This window comes from Dendrobates tinctorius, unplaced genomic scaffold, assembly GCF_039654945.1.
Source record: "Dendrobates tinctorius isolate UK_male_01 unplaced genomic scaffold, ASM3965494v1 ptg000017l, whole genome shotgun sequence".
Classification (NCBI taxonomy): Eukaryota; Metazoa; Chordata; class Amphibia; order Anura; family Dendrobatidae; genus Dendrobates; species Dendrobates tinctorius.
In genome coordinates, this window is record NW_027361685.1 from 3,543,003 (window position 1) to 3,568,743 (window position 25,741).

General features: G+C 43.1%; 1 protein-coding gene across 2 annotated transcripts in view; it reads right to left on the reverse strand.

Moving 5' to 3' along the window:
* Positions 1-5,767: 5,767 nt before the first annotated feature.
* LOC141082249 (uncharacterized) overlaps positions 5,768-25,741 on the reverse strand; it is an 82,180-nt gene continuing 62,206 nt past the window's right edge. For both annotated transcript variants that reach the window (XM_073566187.1, XM_073566188.1), the window contains exons 2-7: positions 16,830-16,979; positions 16,521-16,700; positions 16,315-16,438; positions 16,138-16,235; positions 15,851-15,941; positions 5,768-7,350 (exon numbers count right to left, since the gene is read on the reverse strand). In XM_073566187.1, coding sequence (XP_073422288.1) covers positions 5,909-7,350; positions 15,851-15,941; positions 16,138-16,235; positions 16,315-16,438; positions 16,521-16,700; positions 16,830-16,907 — 2,013 coding nt within the window. In that variant the 5' untranslated portion in view covers positions 16,908-16,979 and the 3' untranslated portion in view covers positions 5,768-5,908. The remainder of the gene's footprint in view (positions 7,351-15,850; positions 15,942-16,137; positions 16,236-16,314; positions 16,439-16,520; positions 16,701-16,829; positions 16,980-25,741) is intronic.

Consider the following 25,741-nt stretch of genomic DNA (forward strand, 5'->3'; position numbering starts at 1 on the left):
GGTCGGTTACTCCACCTGTGGCCCACACACAGAGAGGAGGTGACAACAAGTGTAGGAAGATGGCAGTCCATTGAGTCCATACAAGGTACAAGGCCAATTGATCTGAGGATCATAACCCGTCTCCAAACATATCCATGGTTTATCAATGGTCAATAGAGCAGACCTGTATTCTTCTAACCCAGGCTGAAAACCCCTAGGTTGTTTCCTATAGAATGATAGATCTGTGTCCCTCATAATGTAGCCATGATGTAAAATGTCTGCTGTCCTGTCTCTGGTCCTTTTAGGATGTATGGATGTCTTGGCAGAATCTCTCTGGCTGTTTCTCTCTGTCTCTTTACTCTTTATACAGAGGTATGTAACCTATTTTTAGACTTAACAAGTGTCCCTCATTCAGTATTTACATAAAGGGTAAGAATGGAGATGAGATTATTATAGCATTACTTGATTATTTTAACTATTTGCATAGTTTTTCCCTCTCTGCTTTAGAAGCCAACAAACTGGCTCCATAACACAATGCATAATTAGCATATCAGCAATCATCACTAGTGATCAAGGATGAGCGCACAATAAAAGTCAATATCACCGGCTTACACAAACAAAAGTCTGTTTTCTTGACCAACCAGAAATCAACACTTAAATTTGAAAGCCAACATACAGATAACATTCTATTATTCTTTGTTTGCTAAAAATAGTCGTCTGGTTAATTAACATACAATGCTGTATGTCTTACAATGACAAAAAAGAAAAAAGTGTTTTTAAAAATATATAAAAAAAATATATAAAAGTTCAAATCACCCCCCTTTCACCCCATTCAAAATAAAAAGAAAAGAAAACATATACATATTTGGTATCGACGTGTTCAGAATCACTTGATCTATCACTATAAAAAAGAATTAACCCGATCGCTAAACGGCGTAACAAGAAAAAAATCAAAACGCCAGAATTACGTTTTTCTGGTTGCCACAATATTGCATTAAATAACGGGTGTTCAAAAAAAATTGTATCTCCACCAAAATGTCATTAAAAACGTCAGCTCGGCACGTAAAAAATAATCCCTCACCCAACTCAAGATCATGAAAAATGGAGATGTGACGGGTATTGGAAAATGGCGCAATTCTTTTATACTTTACCTAATAAAGAGTTCTTTTTACCGATAAATGTTTGTTTTGGGTCGATTATTTTCTGTTGGTATTTGGTTTAACCTATAAATCTCCCATATAATATTCTCACCTTTAATTTATTCTATAAAACTCCCATATAATATTCTCACCTTGAATTTATCCTATAAAACTCCCATATAATATTCTCACCTTGAATTTATCCTGTAAAACTCCCATATAATATTCTCACCTTGAATTTATCCTATAAAACTCCCATATAATATTCTCACCTTGAATTTATCCTATAAAACTCCCATATAATATTCTCACCTTGAATTTATCCTGTAAAACTCCCATATAATATTCTCACCTTGAATTTATCCTATAAAACTCCCATATAATATTCTCACCTTGAATTTATCCTGTAAAACTCCCATATAATATTCTCACCTTGAATTTATCCTATAAAACTCCCATATAATATTCTCACCTTGAATTTATCCTATAAAACTCCCATATAATATTCTCACCTTGAATTTATCCTGTAAAACTCCCATATAATATTCTCACCTTGAATTTATCCTCTAAAGCTCCCATATAATATTCTCACCTTGAATTTATCCTATAAAACTCCCATATAATATTCTCACCTTGAATTTATCCTGTAAAACTCCCATATAATATTCTCACCTTGAATTTATCCTATAAAGCCCCCATATAATATTCTCACCTTGAATTTATCCTATAAAACTCCCATATAATATTCTCATCTTGAATTTATCCTATAAAACTCCCATATAATATTCTCACCTTGAATTTATCCTATAAAACTCCCATATAATATTCTCACCTTGAATTTATCCTATAAAACTCCCATATAATATTCTCACCTTGAATTTATTCTATAAAACTCCCATATAATATTCTCACCTTGAATTTATCCTATAAAACTCCCATATAATATTCTCACCTTGAATTTATCCTATAAAACTCCCATATAATACTCTCACCTTGAATTTATTCTATAAAACTCCCATATAATATTCTCACCTTGAATTTATCCTATAAAACTCCCATATAATATTCTCACCTTGAATTTATCCTATAAAACTCCCATATAATATTCTCACCTTGAATTTATCCTGTAAAACTCCCATATAATATTCTCACCTTGAATTTATCCTGTAAAACTCCCATATAATATTCTCACCTTGAATTTATCCTGTAAAACTCCCATATAATATTCTCACCTAGAATTTATCCTATAAAACTCCCATATAATATTCTCACCTTGAATTTATCCTATAAAACTCCCATATAATATTCTCACCTTGAATTTATCCTATAAAACTCCCATATAATATTCTCACCTTGAATTTATCCTATAAAACTCCCATAATATTCTCACCTTGAATTTATCCTGTAAAACTCCCATATAATATTCTCACCTTGAATTTATCCTATAAAACTCCCATATAATATTCTCACCTTGAATTTATCCTATAAAACTCCCATATAATATTCTCACCTTGAATTTATCCTGTAAAACTCCCATATAATATTCTCACCTTGAATTTATCCTGTAAAACTCCCATATAATATTCTCACCTTGAATTTATTCTATAAAACTCCCATATAATATTCTCATCTTGAATTTATTCTATAAAACTCCCATATAATATTCCATCCTTGAACGCACGCCGCGTGCATCATGTTTTTGTACAATCTGTGAATAATATATATAGGTTCTTCTGATCTGAGTTATTTTTGAAGGTCAACAAAATACGATTTTCCTGTCATTCATTTCTCACACTCTAGGTATAATAATGACTTTTCCCTGTGTGGGATTTTTGATAAAAAGGTTGACAACTAGTTGGACAACCCCTTCTCATTCCTCATGTTTGGTCCTGTTAAAAATAAAAACACTTACACAAACCTCCCATGGTGGCTCCATTTCAGCTGTGTTGGCACTTGTGTTCTTGGGTCTCTTTTGAGGTTTTTACATCATGTGAGCCCTTTGCCCAATCAGCGCTGACGTCACTGTCCCCACCTACGTCCGAAGGAAGGAACAGTGAAGCTGCCGCTGATTGGGTGCAGGGCTCGTGTGATGTGAGAACCTCACATAAGCCTTGGGACAGTGAGTCTCGACACCGCTGAAGTGGAGCCGGCACGCCAGCGGAGTATGAATGTTTTTATCTTAATGAGGCCAAACATGAGGAATGAGTTCGCTGAAAAAAAAAAATATATACCGTATTTTTTGGACGATAAGACGCACCTAGGTTTTAGAGCAGGAAATTAGGAAAAAAACGCAAAAAATGTGGTCAACTCTGTACTTAATATCCCCTATCCTGGTATATATGGTCCCTTCACTCCCATCCTGATACACATGGCCATCTCATCCTTACCTAGTATGCATGGATCACTCATCCCTATCCTGGCAGGAATGATCGCCCTCATCCCTATGCTAGTATGATAGCCCCATCCCTATCCTGGTGTGCAGGGCCCCCATCCTTATCCTGGTATGCAGGGCCCCCATCTCATCCTAGTATGCAGGGCCCCATCAGAAAATATTAAAAAAAAATTACACTTACCTACCCAGGGCTCCCTCACAGCGTCCTGCTCCGATGCCAGCAATTGTTTTAGGCTATGTGCCCACGCTGCAGAAATGCTGCAAAATTGTCTGCAGCATTTCCACAACTCCCTGCCGTGGGTAAAATGCATGCAGAATTTGCAAGCGTTTTCCGGCAAAACACAAGCATTTTGCAAGCGTTTTTAGCTTCCATAATGCTAGCGCTTTCCAACCGATTTGAAGCATCGCTTGAAAAAGTGATAAACAGGTTGGTCCCACTTGTCAAGCATAGTGCTTGACAAGTGTGACCAACTTTTTACTATTGATGCTGCCTATGCAGCATCAGTAGTAAAAGACAGAATGTTAAAAATAAGAAAAAAATATGTGTATACTTACCCTCTGTTGGCCCCCAAAGTCCTCCCGGTCCTTAGCGACGCTGCCAGCAACTTCCGTTCCCAGGGATGCATTGCGTGAATGACCTCTGATGACGTAGCTGTCACGCAACCGTGACGTCACAAAGGTCATTTGCGCAATGCATCCCTGGGAACAGGAGTTGCTGGCAGCATGGCTGAGGGCCGGGAGGACTCCGGGGGCCGACAGAGGGTAAATATAACCATTTTTTTTTATTTTAATTCTATTTTTTTTTTACAGGAATATGGTACACAGGGCATGGAGGAAAGTCTCCTCCAGACCCTGGGTACCATCCGCACATGAAGCACTCACTTTACGTATAGTGGGCATAGCCACATGTGTAAAGTGCGCGTTTCAATGCAATCCTATAGCAGCGGAATCGCCGAGATTCCGCAAAATTAATGGACATGGTGCGGATTTTACCGCAATGCGATTCCACAGCGAAAAAATCCAAGGCATGGGCACAGCAATTGCGGACTCCCATAGGATTGCATGGGAATGCGTTGTTATAGCGTTATTTGCACAGCTGCCGGAGTGCTCACCGGGACTGTTCATCGGAGATAGCGGTGAGTATTCATTACTCTTCAGTAGCGCGCAGTGTCAGCCACTGGCTTCCTGCTGCTGCCAGCGGTCACGTGTGCCGCTACATAACAGAAATGAATATTCATTGGATTCATTCATTCATCAGGAGACTATTTGATATTGAACTATATTCAAGCGGGACTAGATGAAGAAAACCCTAAAATCATGTATCAAGTTATCCGAAACAGTCAGAAAACTAGCCCCATATTGGCAGATCCCAGACCTCAGACTATATACTGTGTAAGTTTATAAGCCCCTCCAGAGTCAGGAATAGATAGTATGTGAAAATACAGTATATACCGCTCAGGGAACACTTACCTTTCAGAGATAATTTCCATATTCATACTAAATAATGGCACAGATCTCCCAGACATTATGACTGCACATATCCCTAGTCTGTATAACGATATTGCACTCATTCCCTGACAGACTGCAGCATGGCCATTAGTTAGAAGCTGCTAATGATCTTTGGAGCAGGTAAGTTTTCCCTGAGTGGTACGTATTGGGCCGTCTGAAGACTGAGTTTAGTCTAGGATAATTTGTCTGCACTACTAATTAACAGCAGTTACATTACCAAACTAGGGCAGTCCCTATAGGAGAAAACACAAGAATTATACTGTATTGTCACATACTATCTATTCCTGACACTGGAGGGGCTTATAAACTTACACAGTATAGTGTGAGGTCTGGGATCTGCCAATATGGGGCTAGTTTTCTGACTGTTTCGGATAACATGATTCATGATTTTAGTTTTTTGTCTAGTCTCACTTGAATATAGGTCAATATTAAATAGTCTCCTGATGAGTCGCCTTTGGTGAGGACGACGAAACCCATAGAAATGAGAGTCTTGGAGAGTGAGTGTGTATACATCACCTCACCCTATGTACTGTACTGAACTGTGGGGTACATGTTTTTTCTTTTAGTCACCTATTGACTAACCTTCAGGGGATGAATTATGGGTATAGTTTTATATTTGGAATTAATAAAACTTAGTTTTATCCTTTTGTCAGCAAACATGAGGAATGACAAGAGACAACCCATTTAAGAAGATTCAATTTTGGCTAAAACTATTCCAACATTATGAACACAAAAAAGGCTTCTCCCCTATGTGACATCTCTGATGTTTATTAACAGTTGATTTCCAAGTAAAACATTTCCCACATTAAGAAAATGAAAAAGGTTTCTCCTCTGTGTGACTGCTCTGATGTCTAACAAGAAGCGCTTTCTGGTTAAAATATTTCCCACATTAGCAGGAAAAAGGCTTCTCTCCTGTGTGAGTTCCATGGTGATTAACCAATTGTGATTTTCGGTTAAAACATTTCCCACATTCTGAACATGAATATGGCTTCTCTGCTGTGTGAATTCTCTGATGTGCAATAAGAGTTGAATTCTGAGTAAAACATTTCCCACATTCTGAACAGGAAAAAGGCTTCTCCCCTGTATGAGTTCTATGGTGTTCAACCAAATGTGATTTCCGGTTAAAACATTTCCCACATTCTGAACATGAATATGGCTTCTCTGCTGTGTGAATTCTCTGATGTGTAACAAGAGTTGAATTCTGAGTAAAACATTTCCCACATTCTAAACATGAAAAAGGCTTGTCTCCTTTGTGAGTTCTTTGGTGTTCATCAAGATGCCATTTCTGGTTAAAACATTTCCCACATTCTGAACAGGAAAAAGGCTTCTCCCCTGTGTGAGATCTATGGTGAATAATAAGAGTCCCTTTGTGCTTAAAACATTTCCCACATTCTGAACAGGAAAAAGGCTTCTCCCCTGAGTGAGTTCTATGGTGAATAATAAGAGTCCCTTTGTGGTTAAAACATTTCCCACATTCTGAACAGGAAAAAGGCTTCTCACCTGTGTGAGTTCTATGGTGATCAACCAATTGTGATTTCCGGTTAAAACATTTCCCACATTCTGAACATGAATATGGCTTCTCTTCTCTGTGAATTCTCTGATGTGTAACAAGACTTGAATTCTGAGTAAAACATTTCCCACATTCTGAACATGAAAAAGGTTTCTCCCCTGTGTGAGTTCTCTGGTGGGCAACAAAATGTGCTTTGTGTGCAAAATATTTCCCACATTCTGAACATGAAAAAGGCTTCTCCCCTGTGTGAGTTCTCTTGTGGGAAAGAAAACATGATTTCTGTCCAAAACATTTCCCACATTCTAAACATGAAAAAGGCTTCTCTCCTGTGTGGATTCTCTGGTGTTCAACACAATGTGATTTATTGTTAAAACATTTCCCACATTCTGAACAGGAAAAAGGCTTCTCCCCTGTGTGAATTCTCTGGTGTTTAACACAATAGGATTTATTATTAAAACATTTCCCACATTCTGAACAGGAAAAAGGCTTCGCCCCTGTGTGAGTTCTCTGATGTGCAATAAGATTTGATGTATTTATAAAACTTTTCCCACATTCTGAACATGAAAAAGGCTTCTCTCCTGTGTGGGTTTTTTGGTGTGCATCAAGATTCCCTTTGTGGTTAAAACATTTCCCACATTGTGAACATGAATATGACTTCTTTGCTTTAGGAGCAGTTTGTGTTTTAATGCCTCTTTTGTGACTTTGATTTTCCTTAGTAGTCAATAATGAATCAGAAGATGGGACCTGTTTCATAGGATCAGATGACAGATCTTTGCTGTGAATGGATGATGATATATCTGGAGTAATGGCATTCACTTCATCTGTCAATGGAAAAACAGATAAGGCAGGTTACAGTTAATACAATAGTTAGGGTTACTGTTAGGCTAAAGTAAGGGTTATTGTTAGGGTTACTGTTAGGCTAAAGTCAGACTAAAGTTAGGGTTACTGTTAGGGTTAAATGGTTAAAATGGCCCGTCAGTTTTATAGTGCAGAGGAGGCTTATGCACTTTTATGTTCTGACAGTGAAGAAAGTGCAGTGTCAGATGGCGATGTGGATTTTGAGGGCTTTAGTAGCAGCAACAGTAATAGATCAGAAATGAGCAGTGATTCTGGTCCATCCTCACACACAAGGACCAGTACAACAAAAAGGAGAAATAGCGCTTCTGGAGAAATGTCTCCAACTCAGGGAACAATGCCCAGTACTAGTGCTGTCCCTAGTGCTCTTGCATTGGCGCACACCAATGACAAATTGCACTACAACTTTTGAGGTCCAATTTCTCCTGTTACCCTTTGGAAAAAAAATGGAGGGTGAAAAGATCATTTTTTGTGGAAAAAACATGACTTTTTATTTTCACGGCTCTACGTATTTAACTTCTAAGAAGCACTTGGAAGCTCAAAACGCCCATCACACATTTCCTTGGGGGGGTCTAGTTTCCAAAATGGGGTCACTTGTTGTGGGTTTCCACTGGTTACACACATCAGGGGCTCTCCAACCACGACATGGCAACCGCTAATTATTCCAGCATATTTTACATTCAAAAAGTTAAATGGCGCGCCTTCCCTTCTCAGCCCTGCAGTGTGCCCAAACAGTAGATTTCCCCCACATATGGGGTATCATCGGCATGCTCAGGAGAAATTGCAAAACAAAATGTATAATCCATTTTCTCCTGTTACCCTTGCGAAAGTAAAAAAAACTAGGTCTAAAGGAAATTTCTTGTTATAGAAATGTTTATTTTTTCCTTCCACATTCCATTCATTCCTGTGAAGCACCTGAAGGGTTAATAATCTTCTTGAATGTGGTTTTGAGCACGTTGAGGGGTGCAGTTTTTTGAATGGTGACACTTTTGGGTATTTTCTGTCATATTGACCCCCCAAACACTTCAAATGTGAGGTGGTCCCTGAAAAAATGGTTTAGTAAATTTTGTTGTAAAAATGAGAAATCGCTGGTCAACTTTTAACCCTTATAATCTCCTAACAAAAGAAAATTGTTTCCAAAATTGTGCTGATGGTAGACATGTGGGAAATGTTAATTTATTAACTATTTTGTGCTATATGACTCTCTGATTTAAGAGCATAAAAAAATGTGAATATTGCAAAATTTTCAAAATTTTTGTCAAGTTTCCTTTTTTTAACAAATAAAGGCAAGTCATATCAAATAAATGTTACCACTATCATAAAGTACAATATGTCACAAGAAAACAGTCTCACAATCACCAGGATTCATTGAAGCATTTTAGAGTTATGACCTCATAGAGTGACACTGGTCAGAGCTGAAAAAATTGGTCACAAAGGCAAAAACAGGCTCTGGCATGAAAGGGTTAATATTTTGTTGCACAACCTTTTGAGGCAATCACTGCGATCAAACGATTCCTGTAACTGTCAATGAGACTTATGTGGTGCTCTGATTACATATTCCTCTGTATTGGCTTATGACAGGTCGCTGATCCCTCACTGACCTGCCCCCATTATTACATAATGCATATAATAGCATTGATATTATTGTTGATAATGCCTATAATATTGTGGCTATTGTGAGGCTTAGAAAAAAAATTACATCCAGCAAATTATCACCGGCGATGGCGGCGCCTGCGTAGTAGCGTCTATAAGAGACTACACTCATCACTGTCCCCAATCTCCTCTTTTTCCTGTACTGATCTGGCTGTTCATCACTACAACGACATTCTTAGAAGCACCTTTGACCAAGTAGCGCCCCTCACCCTCAGAACTTCCAAACACAGAGTAAAACAGCCCTGGCTCACATCGCAAACTCAACTTCTCCAGCGATGCTCTAGGAGTGCTGAACGCCTATGGAGAAAAACCTGCACACCAGAAGACTTCATCCACTTCAAATTTATGTTAAGAACCTATAACGCTGCCCTTTACCTCGCCAAACAGAACTTCTTCACCACCCTGATCTCACTAGCCAACAACCCCAAGAAACATTTTGACACCTTTCACTCCCTCCTCAGGACAAAAGCACAAGCCCCTATCACTGACATTTGTGCTGATGACCTGGCCTCCCACTTTACAGAAAAAATAGATAATATCCATCAGGAAATCTGCACCCAACCACCAAGTGCTGTGATTCCCATGGCTCACTTTCCACATTTGATCCCATCACAGAAGAAGTCTCCAGACTCCTGTCTTCTTCTCGATCGACTACATGCATGACCGACCTCATTCCCTCACATCTCCTCCAGTCTCTCTCTCCAGTCATCACAACTCACCTAACTACAATCTTTAACCTCTCCTCGGGCATTTTCCCATCCTCCTTCAAACAAGCCATCGTTACTCCATTACTAAAGAAACCCGCTCTCAACCCATCCTGCACTAACTGCAGACCAGTCTCCAATCTCCACTTCATCTCTAAACTTTTGCAGCGCCTAGTCTACTCCCGGCTTACCCATTACCTCTCCACTCACTTCCTCCTAGACTCTTCACAGTCCGGCTTCCGCCCCTACATTTGACTTAAAATGCACTCAAAGTGACCAATGACCTTCTGACAGCAAAACGCAATGGTCACCACTCTCTGCTCATTCTTCTCGACCTTTCTGCATCTTTCGACACTGCTGATCACCGTCTCCTACTCTCTAGGCTCCAATCACTGGGCATTTAGGACACTGCTTTCTCCTGGTTCTCTTCCTATCTTTCCGACTGCTCCTTCAGAGTTTTGTTCTCTGGCTCCACGTCATCTCCTCTTCCTCTCAATGTCAGGGTACCTCAGGGCTCAGTCCTTGGCCCTCTTCTCTTCTCCCTCTACACCACCCCAATTGGACAAACCATCAGCAGATTTGTCTTTCAGTAACATCTTTATGCTGATGACACACAATTATACATGTCATCCCCCACCTTAGCCCCGCTGTACTACAGAACTCCAGTGACTGTCTGTCCGCAGTCTCCAACATCATGTCCGTTCTCTATCTGAAACTCAACCTCTCAAAAACGGAAATTCTTCTGCTCCTGCCGTCTACTAATCTCCCTAAATCTGACATTTCCCTCTCGTGGGTGGCACCATAATAACGCCATGGTAGCAGGCGCGCTGTCTGGGTGTTGTTTGACACCAATCTCTCCTTCACATCCCATATACAATCTCATGCCCGCTATTGCCGCTTACACCTAAAGAACATCTCTAGAATCCGCCTTATCACCATGGAAACAACAAAAACCCTCACTGTAGCATTGATCCACTCCCGCCTGCATTATGGGCAGCATGGTGGCTCAGTGGATAGCAACATCTGTAAGGAGTTTGTATGTTCTCCCTGTGTTTGCGTGGGTTTCCTCCAGGTACTCAGGTTTCCTCCCACATTGCAAAGATAGGGAATTTAGATTGTGAGCCCCATTGGGGACAGTGATGATAATGTGTGCAAACTGTAAAGCGCTGCGGAATATGTTAGCGCTATATAAAAAATAAAGATTATTATTACTGCAATGCTCTATTAATTGGCCTCTCCGTTACTCTACTATCCCCTCTCCAGTCCATCCTTAATGCTGATCTGTCACAGGACAGTGATATCCCACCTGGGACTATTTAATAAAGTTAAAAAAAAAATTAAAAAAAAGTGTTAAAATGATTAAAAAAAAAATTGCCAAATAAATTAGAAAAAAAAAAAATATTCCCCCAAATAAATCCATTTTTTGGAAATAAAAAAAAAAAAAAAAAACAATAAAAGTACACATATTAGATATCGCCGCGTCCGTAACGACCCGCCCTATAAAACTGTCCCATTAGTTAACCCCTTTAGCGAACCCCTTAAAAAATAAAAAAAAACGAAGCAAAAAATAATGATTTATTATCATACCGCCAAACAAAAAGTGTAATAACGCGCGATCAAAAAGACGCATATAAATATCCATGGTACCGCTGAAAACGTCATCTTGTCCCGCAAAAAACGAGCCGCCACACAGCATCATCAGCGAAAAAATAAAAAAGTTATAGCTCGCAGAATAAAGCGATGCAAAAATAATTATTTTTTATATAAAATAGTTTTCATTGCATAAAACCGACAAAAACATAAAAAAAGACCTAAATGAGGTATCGCTGTAACCGTACTGACCCGAAGAATAAAACCGCTTTATCAATTTTACCGCACGCGGAACGGTGTAAGCGCACTCCCCCAAAAGAAATTCATGAAACGCTGGTTTTTGTTCATTCTGCGTCCCAAAAATCGGAATAAAAAGCGATCAAAAAATGTCACGTGCCCGAAAATGGTACCAATAAAAACGTCAACTCGTCCCGCAAAAAATAAGACTCATGACTCAGTGGGTCAAAATACGGAAAAATTATAGCTCTCAATACGTGGTGATGCAAAAACTATTTTTACAATAAAAAGCGTCCTTTAGCGTGCGACAGCCGCCAAACATAAAAACCACCATAAATAGTAAATCAAATCCCCCGTTATCACCCCCTTAGTTAGGGAAAAATAATAAAATAAAAAAAAAGTATTTATTTCCATTTTTCCATTAGGGTTAGGGCTAGGGGTTAGGGCTAGGGTTAGGGCTGAGATTAGGGTTAGGGGTGTGTTGGGGTTCGGGTTGGAGTTAGAATTGGGGGTTTCCATTGTTTGGGCACATCAGGGGCTCTCCAAATGCAACATGGCGTCTGATCTCAATTCCAGCCAATTCTGAGTTGAAAAAGTCAAATGGTGCTCCTTCCCTTCCAAGCTCTGCCATGCGCCCAAACAGTGTTTTACCCCCACATGTAGGGTATCAGCCTACTCAGGACAAATTGCAAAACAATTTTTGGGGTCCAATTTCTCCTGTTACCCTTAGGAAAATAAAAAATTGGGGGAAAAAATGATTTTTTTATTTTCACGTCCGAGCGTTATAAACTTCTGTGAAGCACTTGGGGGTTCAAAGTGCTCACCACACATCTAGATAAGTTCCGTGGAGGGTCTAGTGTCCAAAATGGGGTCATTTGTGGGGGGTTTCCACTGTTCAGGTACATCAGGGGCTCTCCAAAGGCAACATGACACCCGCAGACCATTCCATCAATGTCTGCATTCCAAAACGTCACTACTTCTCTTCCGAGCCCCGAGGTGTGTCCATACAGTAGTTTTCTCCCACATATGGGGTATCAGCATACTCAGGACAAATTGGACAACACCTTTTGGGGTCCAATTTCTCCTGTTACCCTTGGGAAAATAAAAAAAATGGGGACTAAAAGATCATGTGTGTGAAAAAATACGAATTTTTTATTTTCACGCCCGGGCGTTATAAACTTCTGTGAAGCACTGGGGGGTTCAAAGTGCTCACCACACATCTAGATAAGTTCCTTGGGGGGTCTAGTTTACAAAATGGTGTCATTTGTGGGGGTTTTCCACTGTTTTGGTACATCAGGGGTTTTCCAATCGTGACATGGTGTCCGATCTCAATTCCAGCCAAAAACGTCAAATGGCGCTGCTTCCCTTCCGAGCTCTGCCATGCGCCCAAATAGTGGTTTACCCCCACATGTGGGGTATCAGCATACTCAGGACAAATTGCACAATAACTTTTAGGGTCCTGTTACCCTTGGGAAAATAAAAATTGGGGTGAAAAGATCATTTTTGTGGAAAAAATATGATTTTTAAATTGTACCGCTGTACGTTATAAACTTCTGTAAAGCCCTTGTGGGTTCAAAGTTCTCACCACATATCTAGATAAGTTCCTTAGGGGGTCTAGTTTCCAAAATGGGGTCACTTGCGGGGGGTTTCCACTGTTTAGGTACATCAGGGGCTCTCCAAACGTGACATGGCGTCCGATCTGAATTCCAGCCAATTTTGCATTGAAAAAGTCAAACGGCGCTCCTTCCATTCTGAGCTCTGCCATGCGCCGAAACAGTTATTCCCCCCCCCACCAATCAGGTATCAGCGTACTCAGGACAAATTGCACAATAACTTTTGCAGTCCAATTTCTCCTGTTACCCTTGGTAAAATAAAAAAAATTGAACCTGAAAAAAAGTTAGATGTTCATTTTTTTTTAAATATTCAAAAAAATTCCTGTGACGCACCTAAAGGGTTAATAAACTTCTTGAATGTGGTTTTGAGCACCTTAAGGGGTGCAGTTTTTAGAATGGTGTCACTTTTGGGTATTTTCTATCATATAGACCCCTCAAAGTGGCTTCAAATGTGATGTGTTCCTAAAAATAAAATGGTGTTGTAAAAATGAGAAATCGCTGGTCAACTTTTAACCCTTATAACTTCCTAACAAAAAAAAATTTTGGTTCCAAAATTGTGCTGATGTAAAGTAAACATGTGGGAAATGTTAGTTATCAAGTTTTTTGTGTGCCGTATCTCTGTGATTTAAGGGCATAAAAATTCAAAGTTGGAAAATTGCGAAATTTTCAAAATTTTTGCCAAATTTCCGTTTTTCTCACAAATAAACGCAAGTTATTTGAATGAAATTTTACCACTAACATGAAGTACAATATGTCACGAGAAAACAGTGTCAGAATCACCGGGATCCATGGAAGCGTTCCAGAGTTATGACCTCATAAAGGTACAGTGGTCAGAATTGTAAAAATTGGCCCGGTCATGAACGTGCAAACCACCCTTGGGGGTGAAGGGGTTAAAACACATTTGTTCAGAGCGGCCTATCACGTTCACTAATCAAAGTCATTGTATGTGTAAGTGTGCGTGTGTATCCCATTCACTATCTCCATCCATCCCTCAATCCCACAAGATGGTTGGACCATCATTGTAAATACACCATTGTAAATACACACCTGTACTCTGTATCTCCCCCACCTCATTGTAGATTGTAAGCTCTCACCAGCAGGGTCGTCTTATTTTGCTTTAATTATTGTATTGTTAACATTGTTACTTATGACTTGTGTTTTGAAACTGTTAAACTGTAAAGCGCTGCGGAATATGTTGGCGCTATATAAATAAAGATTATTATTATTATTATGTAATAATGGGGGGCAGGTCAGTGAGGGATCAGCGACCTGTCATAAGCCAATATAGATGAATATGTAATCAGAGCACCACAAAGCCCCGCCCACAGCCCCGCCCCAGAGCACGAGAATCTCATTAACTGAAAACTACAAATACAGATTACACAACAGTAAACCAGAGTTGCCCTCATTTATGGTGGACCATTGGAGCTACTATGGATCCTGAGCAGAAGATTAGAGAAATAATATTGCTCCCCATTTCAGGAGAGATTGTGCAGTAATCTGAATTCCTTAGGATCAGAAACAATGTAATTTATGATGTGGAGTGAATCCATGACACCAGGGCTGGAGCCAACACATCTCCTGCAGGCGGGAATAAATGTATATTACAGCCCTCAGCCACGCACAGCTTAGAGATCTATCAGGGCACAGGTGGAATGTTTGTCCTGTAGATTATCACAATCCTCCTGGAAGTTAGTTGGTTTTAATACAAATTGAAAAGTCAGGATAAACGGAAACTCTGCTGTTATTGGACAGAAATTCACACTTGGCCTCACTGCACATTTACTGGTGTCGCTCATAAAAGGGAAGATTGGCCAGAAAGACTGGACCTGGTCTTGTAGGGACCATGAGACATTCAGCAGCACAGAAGGGAGAGAAGATTCATCCGATAAGATCTCAGGGATCTAGGAAGCCAACAGCATCATTACCCTCCGCTTTCTCTTACAGGCCCAGCATAAGATTTTTATTCAAGTGATTTCCTATCTTGTCAGCACATTCTACGTACGCTGTCATTTGGCTTTATAGTTACAGATCTGGGCAGGTAACGGTCAGCGTCTCCTAATGTGAAGGAGAGAATGGCTGATGAAATTATTAACCCTTACATAAGTCAGTTCAGATATGGTGTACCAAGATGGCATCTGTGTCTTCAGACAACACCCTGGAAGGAATCCTTGGAATGCAGAAGCTGAGATACTGGATACCATATATGGAAGTGAAGCTGAAATGGACCTATCATAGACTGACACTGGCTACTCAGAAGATTGTGTGACACCCATTTCCTGTCTCTCTGTCATAAGAATAAACTTCAGTTGTGTGCAAGCCTTTGCTGAGAAAGGAGTAGACATCTAACTCTGTGTTCAGTGTGACTCTTGAAGCGTGCACTCGGCCTCTATTGGGTCAGGTACAAGCAATCATATAGATCTCGCTTTAAGGGATCACCCTCACACTAATCCCAGGGGTTAGGCGGATCCTCCAGGTTGTAAGTTCTATAGAAAAGGGCTTTCAATGCCCAAAGTCATTTGAACAGTTTTGGGTGGAGGAGAATGTTGTGGTCTAGAGGCAAAATGGTGATCATGGTAATACGGCAGGACTACCACACCGATAAAGCAGCCACAGCCGGTGACCGAGAGGAATCTGTGACTTCTCTGCATTCAGTGGTTACAACTCACCTGGGTAGTCATATGTGGGAATCTCCTCTTTACACCACTCATCTTCTCTCACATATGTCTCTGTAGTATTAATATGGGTCAGATCTTCACCCTGAAACAAATATTGTAAAAGTCACAGACAGATGGAGAAGTCCCATCTATGATCAGCTCTAATCCTGCCATCTCCACCGTTCTCATTACACAAGTATAAAACATATAATACTGGTAGATACAGCAAGACTGAGCACAAGACCTTCACAGCTGTCTACACATCATAGAGGAGATCTCCTGACACCTTCTCCATCTACCTGATGATCCTGAGGAACATTGGGATCTTCTTGCTTACAGTCCTGTGGAAGAAGAGGACGGGGACATCTCTCTGGTGTTGTCCTCTTACTGGATAGATCTGGAGGAAACACATACAGGGATTGAATTCATTCTCTACATACAGATAATTATAGGCCGTGTGTATATAGTCCTATTACCTGGAGATGTGAGGAGCTGGGGAACTTCCATTATGACATTCTTGTACAGATCGCTGTGTCCTTCTAAATACTCCCACTCTTCCATGGAGAAATAGACAGCGACATCCTGACACCTTATAGGAACCTGACACATACAATGATACCGTCATCCCCCGATCCCTTCATAGCGTTACTGTATAATGTCCCAGCATTCCCAGCAGTGTCACCTCTCCAGTCAGCAGCTCAGTCATCTTGTAGATGAGTTCTAGGATCTTCTGGTCATTGATGTCCTCATGGATCAGGGGTTGAGGTGGAGGCCCCGTGATTGGGCTCAAGGGTCTTCCCCATCCCTCAGACACAGGGTCCTGACAGCGATCACTAGAGGTCTTCCTCACCACTGTGTAATCCTGGTTATGGAGAGACACATGAATAAATCTCACTACAGACATTTCCAGAGTCCTCACCTCTCCAGTTCTGTCCATCTGTTATTCCCATAGATAAGAATGATGTAATGTGAGGTCATCAGAATCTCTCACCTCTCCAGTGAGACGGAAGAGGATCTCTAGGGTGAGGTGCAATATCCTCTCCGCCATCTTGTCTCTGTCCATATCCATCCTTGATGGGTAAATCAGGAAAATTCTCTTTTGTAGAAGATCTTCACTGAGAGGATCCGATATTGTAGAGACCTGAATGAGAAGAAGATGATCCGATGTAACATCAAAAGAATCCTGTGTAATAATACAATTACTGGAGATAATAAGAGAAACATATGAGGAGATTTATTATCTTACAGGGTTTAGTTTTCTTCCCTGACATCTACTAATAAAACCTATATATTTAGGCCACAGACAACAAGCAGCTTCCTCCTCGGAGTCGGCAGCTGAACATGTTCCTCATAGACTCATCTTCCATAACGCTAATTCTCGTCTCATTACCGACACTGGAATCGGCGTTAGCAATACTGCAGGAGATATTCATTACACGTGACATGAGAAATAACTCCTTCATGATGAGGACGACATCTTCATCTTCTACTGCGGCTCTAGAGACAGATTTGGCCAGAGTCGGTCACTGCCTCCATCCCCACCGGCCGTCTATATGAAGGTTTCCCGTCTTCCCCACACTGGAATCTTCTATCACGTTAGATCTCAGCTCTGAGTCACACACAGAAGTTTGAGGCTTTTAGAAAAGATTTTTTGTTTCCACAATCAACGCGGACAGAAATGATTGGATCCCAAAGTCTCCATGTACAGTGATTTATGGGGATTATTTCTGGCCTAAGACTTTCCTATATTACAAGAAAAACTCCAGAAAAAGCTGACATTAAAAAGTTTCTAATGAAAAATTGGCTCCAACAATTCTTGTAAAAAGAAAAACATAAAGCAGAAGACACGTTTTACTATTTTTTAACAAGTGAAACATTTTTTTTTTACAAATTAACTCCTTTTGGAACCATAACATAGATGTACACCGCAGGGACGGCACAGGAGCGGCTGCAACAAAAACCATGGCAGTTTAAAGGGAAGGTGCCATCAAAGCCGGATGTGGCGTTGGAGTGCTTTCCACTTGCCGGATGTGGTATTGGCGTGCGTTCCACTTGCCGGATGTGGCGTCGGCGTGCGTTCCACTTGCCGGATGTGGCGTCAGCATGCGTTCCACTTGCCAGATGTGGCGTCAGCATGCGTTCCACTTGCCGGATGCGGCATTGGCGTGCGTTCCACATGCGGCATTGGCGTGCGTTCCACATGCGGCATTGGCGTGCGTTCCACATGCGGCATGTGGCATTGGCGTGCGTTCCACATGCCGCATGTGGCATTGGCGTGCGTTCCACATGCCGCATGTGGCATTGGCGTGCGTTCCACATGCCGCATGTGGCATTGGCGTGCGTTCCACATGCCGCATGTGGCATTGGCGTGCGTTCCACATGCCGCATGTGGCATTGGCGTGCGTTCCACATGCCGCATGTGGCATTGGCGTGCGTTCCACATGCCGCATGTGGCATTGGCGTGCGTTCCACATGCCGCATGTGGCATTGGCGTGCGTTCCACATGCCGCATGTGGCATTGGCGTGCGTTACACATGCCGGAAATAAAAGGCTGTGGACTGCGCATCATCAAGCCAACTCGGTTGCATATTCTACTTCTATGTGGTTGAAGAAACCACAAGTTATTTTGGCGTGCGTTCCACTTACTGGAAACACTAGGTTGTGGAGTGCACGCCTCTGCCTCATGGGACACAATTAGTAGTCCGCCTTCATTTGAGTGTCGCAGATTTTTTCCTTGCGGCTCACGCACCTTTATGGCACCCTGGTGTGCGTTTCAACCACCGGAAGTACCATGGTATGTATTTCATACTCCCCTCCCCCCCATTTAGCTCAGCACTATGGCACCTGACCTCCTATCACAAGGATAAGTCCCCTGATGACTCAGCTTGGAAGAAACGCATTGGGCCTTTCCATGGGGGTGTGCAGGGCTTGTTTAGCATAGGGGGAGCTGTGGACAGTCAGGGGGGAGTCTTGGGGATAGACTACTGTTAGCCCTTTAGGGTCTTGTAGGGAATTTTCTTCCCCTTGTCCTATATGGAGCATCCTGGACCCAGGATCTCCTTTTCCTCCCGCACCCCCTTCATGAATGGCTGAGCTTGTGCCTTTCCTCACTTATTGCTCTGGCATATTTCGGGTGGTAACTCTATTAATGTCATCCAGATTCCAGTCATTACTGTTATATGCAGCCAGAATCTGTCAGTCATTGTTTGCGGGGTTCTGTGGGATTCTCCCAGATCCATAACGTGAGATTCTGGGACTTGCTGGTTGCAGTTCGGCCATTGCAAGTGGGAATCATTCCTCCTGATCGGGCTGTGCTCCTCACGCCCCTTTATTTGTGACTTCACCGATACATTTATATTAATTCACTCTGGGGGACACAAAATTGTTTTTATCCTACTATCTTACTAAAGGTTATGTTTTATCTCCCGTCCACCACACTCCAGCGGTGATGGAAATATATACATTTCATACAGATCTCACTTGCATATATCCTTATATACTGATAGACACATTTTCATAGCTATCTTGAACCTTATAATCAATTGCTGAAAATGACCTACTAACCCCATGAGCCAGTCTGGAGAACCAGCATAGTCTCATGGTAGCATTGTCTTGTGATATATCAGCCAGCCATGGGAAAGGAGGAAGTTGGACCAGATGCACTAGCTGATATCGGAGGTTTGCTGACATTGCTAGACAATGCATAAGAGTAAATCATATGATGCTAAATCACCCTCATGTCGGACACTGCCATATAAGTTCATTTACTCAAATAGTCAATAGCATTAAAACACAAGCCTTATGTTAATTGACTAACCACTCCTTTCTGTATGTAATTATAAAACCATATACGCGTATGTGCAATAAACCAGCAGAGTCCTGCTGGAAAGAGATACTGCTAACAAGGTGTTTAGGGTGTCTTTTCTGTTGAGCGCTCAATGAGACTCTGTTCTAATTAGGACAGGCCGCAGCACACAGAAATATATCTATCCAAATTTCCATATCATCTGGCGCAGAGACGCGGGGCTGTGGACGAAACGCACGGGGACCCTGCTGACCAGAGAGACGGAGGTGCCGACTAAGGCCTTGGCTCATGGGGACGGAGATTTGCGCAACTCCATAAGGTAAGAAAATCTGGTTATCTTACCAGAATGTCCCCTGTGCCCAGTCCGGGTCTGTACCTCTAGCCGGTCAGGTGTGGTCACCACCGCATTCCCAGGTAGTGTAAAAGTCCACACCCTTATCCAAACCCTGGGATAAGCCAAGGTGTCTGCTTTGGGTCCTGTTTGTGTCTAGATCCGGGATAGAGCTGGTGGAACGGTGATTGATTGTGCATGTGGTTGCTGGGAAACCGATATCCGAGATTCAACTTCCCCTGCTAAGTCCTCACAAATAAACCTGTACACAGGGAGGACAGGAGAAGCCTATCCAGGTATGGGTTGTGGGGGCTTAGAGAGATATCACTAGTCTAGTCTCCTATCAAGCTATCACATATACACCCATGCATCGGAAGGGACAGGAGTACCCAGATCGCCAGGCACGTGGTAGTGTTTAGCTTGGGGGAAATATCGCAAGCCAAATCACTTGACAGGTTGCCGATTCACCTGTACATCGGAAGGACAGGAGAGGCCAGCCAGGTACAGATGGTGGCAATTTTGTGGGAGTTATCACTGATTCCTGTTACCGGCGGGACGAGTGTGTTAACATTCCCGGGTGACCGAGCGTAGTACACCAAGTGTGATTGGCAGTTGTTGGTTACCAGAGCTGCTTGTGCTACGTGTCACTAAAGAGGGCCTCGATTTCTCCCCGGACGTCTATATGTGCATCAACGAAGATCTGAAGCAGAAAGTTTTTTTCCTTTTCTTTTACACTTCCTCTTTTGCCCGTAGGGTGCTTCTCTGATATTTTTCATATTGTCACATTTGTTCTGTACTCTGCTTTTCCCTTGTTTTATCTTGCATTTGGTGGAAGTTTTTTACTGTAGTGTGAGAATTTTTGGGAATGCTGGGTTGTTGAATATATACCATTGTCTCAGTTTGCTCTTTTGTTTCCATTGTTCTCAGAAGATTTTACTGAGAGATGCAGGCAGAGGAAAGGGGAAGTGTGTGTATCCTCCATTTGTGCACGGACATTTTATTGCTGGAAGTTGTACTGAATTTTGGATTTTTGATTTCTTTTTGGAGGTGTTCTTTTCAAGTTTTACCAACTTCTTGATTATTCTTTGTTTTCTTTTTTCTCCATTTTTTGAGTTTTTATTAGCTTTCCATTTTCTTTTGAAGTTTTTATAAATATTTTGGTTTTTTTTTGCTTTTTTCTTTCCTTTTTAAGCAAGTTTAAAAAAAGGGTTGTGAAGTTTTTGAAGTTTTAATCACCTTTATCTTTGAAGTTTTTGGAATAGACATAGTAAGTGTTATTCAGAAAGTTAAGAATGTAGATTTACAGGGGCAGCTTTTAAGCTGCAGCATGGCATAATGCATTAAGAAAAAAGGGAAGTTAGTTGAGCTGAATTGAAGTCCGCGTTTTATAAAGTGGCAGCGGATTTACAGCATAGAAGTACTGAGAGTTAGGTGAACAGGAAAGGATTATTTTTACGTGTACAAGAGAGAAAAAAGTGTTTTCAGCGGAATTCTAAGCTGTGCCGTCTGTGAGGCACCCCGCTTCCCACTCCCCCGGGAGAAGGCACAAGTCCAAGCATGCCTTCTCTGACTGCAGAAAAGGGGAAGGAGTGCGCTCCTCCTTCCCTCTCCTCCCTCTCCACTCCTCCCTCTCTTACCTCCCCTCCCTCATCTATTTTTCCTCCTCCCTCATCTTTTCCCTGTCTTTCATCCTCCTTCATCCCCCTCGTCTTCTCTCTCCCCTCCTCTTCTATCACCTTCCTCCTCTCCTCCCTCTTTCTTTTTTCATCTCCCCACCTTTCCACTCTCTCCTCTACCCCTCCCTGCTCCTCACCCTCTCTCCCACCTCTCAGTTCATTGTCACCAGCTGGGCCAGTGCCAAATCCAGAAAATGAGGTGTCCTTATCTCCACAGGGCATCCTCTCTAAAGAGCCAGCTAGGATACCAGGAGAAGAAAGTGAAACACTCCCTACACATAACACCACAGGTGCCCCCCCAATACAACAGCTAGCAGAAGGGAGGTGTGAGTCATCAGCGTTTGCAGCTGCTGGGTCTTACAATGAGGATCCTAAGTGCCAGGCAGACCTGCAACCTCAGAAGAGGGGAGCACCCACACAATGTCACAGTTTCTCCTCTGATGAATATGAAGAGGGGACAGCATACATGCTGCCCAGTACTAGGTGAAGAAACCCACAGACACCAAGTAGGCAGGGGCAGATAGAGCCAGAACTCTTACACTATGTGCCCTTCACCCCTAGTCAGGTGTTGAGTATTCTGAAAAATCTGCCAGACCCAGATATGGACCCCATGCCATTTTACTGAAGAATGCAGCAGAGCCAGCAAACATCTGCAATCTGGATTGATCTCTGGTCCATAATGGAATTAAAAGCAGGTGAAACACTCTGGCCAATCATGAAGGAACACTTCAAGCTTCCATCAGAATTAGATGTGCACTCCTGGGAGTCAGGATCAAAGCTAATTGAGCAGCTCAGAGAGTAGGCCAAAGCCAGACAAGCACTCAGCCTACATAACATGAGCCAGGCCGAGACAGAGTCTGTAGACAAGTTTCATGGCAGAGTGAGGCAAGTATTCCAAGACTTAGGCTTCACTATTCATGGTCAGATACACAAACAAATGTTGGCAGAGGCCTTTAGGCATGGACTAAGAGAACCAATCAAGAAGCTGCTGACAGTGACCAGGCCTGAGTACAGGTCAATAGCCGTAGATGCCCTGCTCGCAGTAGCCAGAAGAATTCAGTCCCACCCAGGAGTGCGGAAGACAGCCCCTCCTATGGTGGCCACCGATGTGGAAGAGCACCCACCCTGCAGGGACGGGAGACCCATCAGGTGTTACAACTGTGGCAACCTTGGTCATTTCCGGAACCAGTGCACAGCACCCCGGCAGCCCAGGACATCACGCAGGGGAATAGGCCAAGCAAGAAACACAGGAAACAGTGAAGAACCCTGTCTATAGGACAGAGGCAAGCCAGGTCCGCAAGACATCACGCCCCTGACATGTAAAATTCCATCAGCGGACCCAATACCTCAAATCTCCGGGGGTTGTCATATCTTTCCTTGTGGACACTGGTGCAGTCAGAAGTGTGATGAGGCATGTGGAACTCCCCAACCCCTCCTGCCTATCAGAACACTGTGTCTTGTGTGGGGATTGAAGGTCAAGTCAGACATTCCCAGCTTAGGGCCCCGTCACACATAGCGACTCACCAGCGATCCTGACAACGATATCACCTTGTCAGGATCGCTGGTGTGTCGCTACATGATCGCTGGTGAGCTGTCAAACAGGCAGCTTCACCAGCGATCAGTACCAGTGACACGCGGGTAACAAGCGACGCACGTCGCTTAGTTACCCGCATTGTATCTTAATTACCAGCGTGCTGATGCAGAGAGCTGGTAACCAAGGTACACATCGGGTTTCTAAGGGGCGCGCACCCCTTAGAAACCCGATGTGTACCTTGGTTACCAGCTCCAGCTCGCTGGTCTCCCGCCTGTCACACGCAGCGATGCGTGCTGGCCAGCGGGAGACCAGCGACCCCAAATATGTACAGATGTTTCAACAACGATCAGCGATACCCGGCAGGGGGGCCAGTCGCTGATAGCTGTCACACACAACGATCTCGCTGGTGAGATCGCTGTTGCGTCACAAAAAAATCGCTATGTGTGATGGGGGCTTTACAAGCCCCTGAGCGTGTGGACACAGCCAGGACACTCCATCCTGTTTCAGTTTATGGTGGAGAGCAGCCCACCCCACCGGATGAGAGACATTGACATGACATTTTCTCCACCTCTGACCCAAGAAGAATCAATCATGCTGGTGGCCCTACAAGAGCCTTGAACCGGTGCAAGCCTACTCAAGGAGGTGCTGGATATAGTACCCAATAGCCTGTGGCCCAAGGGAGACTTCAAGTTGCGCCAGGGTGGGTGTCACTCAAGTTTGGAACCCCGTACCCTCACACTGCCCAGCATACCCTGTCCACCACCCAGAGTCAAACTGTCTCTGACCAACTGGAGGTCTGAGTGGAATCGCTGTTCAACAAACGGCCGAAGAACTTGGGTATGGGCCAGGAAATTTTCAACCCAAAGGGACCTTACACGCTTCGTGAAATGGCTGCACTGCTTCCGGCTCCAGAGGATCATCTTGGACAAGATTCTGAAGGTGCTCCCTGAAGTTTATCCAGGCCCTGGACCAGAAGAAGGCCACTCAGCTCCTCAAACTGGTTAACAAATGCTGACCTGAGATCAAGCTAGGTGAAAGGAACGGCTGCTTGCTGTTAAAGAATGTGAAAAATGAGGATGAATGAACTCCTGGAGATCAACATCCAACACTGCGGAGACACCATCACATGTTTCTCAATGCAGTGATTCTAGAGCAATGCCCCCCCCATCCCTTATGGGAAATATGTAAAAACATGCAAAACACAAGCCGTGGAGACACCATCACATGTTTCTCAACGCAAGCAATGACTAGCCAGGTCTTTCCCCGGGAAGGAACAACCACGGGAAGGGAAGTCTCCAATGAAGGAAACCACCTATGCCAAAACATGGTATCCATCCACAGACAGCTGTTTCGGGGTATTGCCCCTCATCAGTGTGGAGTAGGAAAATGGCCAGTAGAAGCAATGTCTAGAGGCATAGGTGGTTTCCTTCATTGGAGACTGCCCTTCCTGTGGTTGTTCCTTCCTGGGGAAAGACCTGGCTAGTCATTGCTTGCGTTGAGAAACATGTGATGGTGTCTCCACGGCTTGTGTTTTGGCTGGTAAAGAAGACGTCCCAGCAAAAAGACCCCCTGTGATCAGAGCAGGAGTTACCACAATGACCGCCTTGGTGGAGAGCAAGAAAGCTCAGCTGAACGTCATCTCTGATGAAGAGGACCCCAGTAAACGGCTTGTTTCCCTGCCGGCTCTGTGCCAGAAGATGGTAGTCCCTCACAGAATTGTGAAGAGCAAGGCCAGATTGAGCCACCTCGTCCATAGAAATCATCGTGCAGTCCCAGCTTTTCCCAATCAGGAGGAAACCTGTGAAAGGAGAAGCAGCCAGGTTCAGAATGGTGCATGACTTGAGGGCTGTGAACAAAGCAACCATGTTTGAAACCCCAGTTGTGCCAGATCTGCACACTCTGCTGTCAAACATGCCAGTCACAGCAACAGTGCTCACGGTGATGGATCTGTCCAATGCTTCCTTCAATGTTCACCTGGACGACCTGAAAACGCACAAGGGGGGTGCAGAACACATGGACAGTGATGCCCAAGAGGGCCCAGAACAGCCTTTCACAGCTCACCAAAGCATTGTCCTCCATCCTCGTCAACTGGATTGCAGAACATGCATAAGTCATCGACATCTCTACCTGCACAGCCCTTTCCTCATCTCCTCTACTCTACCTGGTGGAGCAGCAACGCAAGTTCTGGAAAAACAGAGTCCAGGTGTCAAAAGCAAGTTACGTTCCTGAAGACACCGTATTGCCCGCCAGACAAACCGCTTGACAGATGACCGGAAGACCGCTGGCCTTCCTTGGTCTAGTCTCGTACTGCAGAACTTGGATCCCTGGTGCTCCAGTCTTAATGCAGCCTCTGTACAATTGCATCAACGCATTGCAGCCTTCATCTCGTACAGGAAACTGAAAGACTCCATAGTCTCTGCGCCAGCTCCAGGCCTCCCTGACTACGAGAAGCCATTCCATCTTTACCGAATGGAAAAAGAAGGTCATGCCACTGGCATCTTAAAACAGACCCACAGAGGAAAACCAGAGGCCTCTAGACTACCTCTCCGCTGGCCTG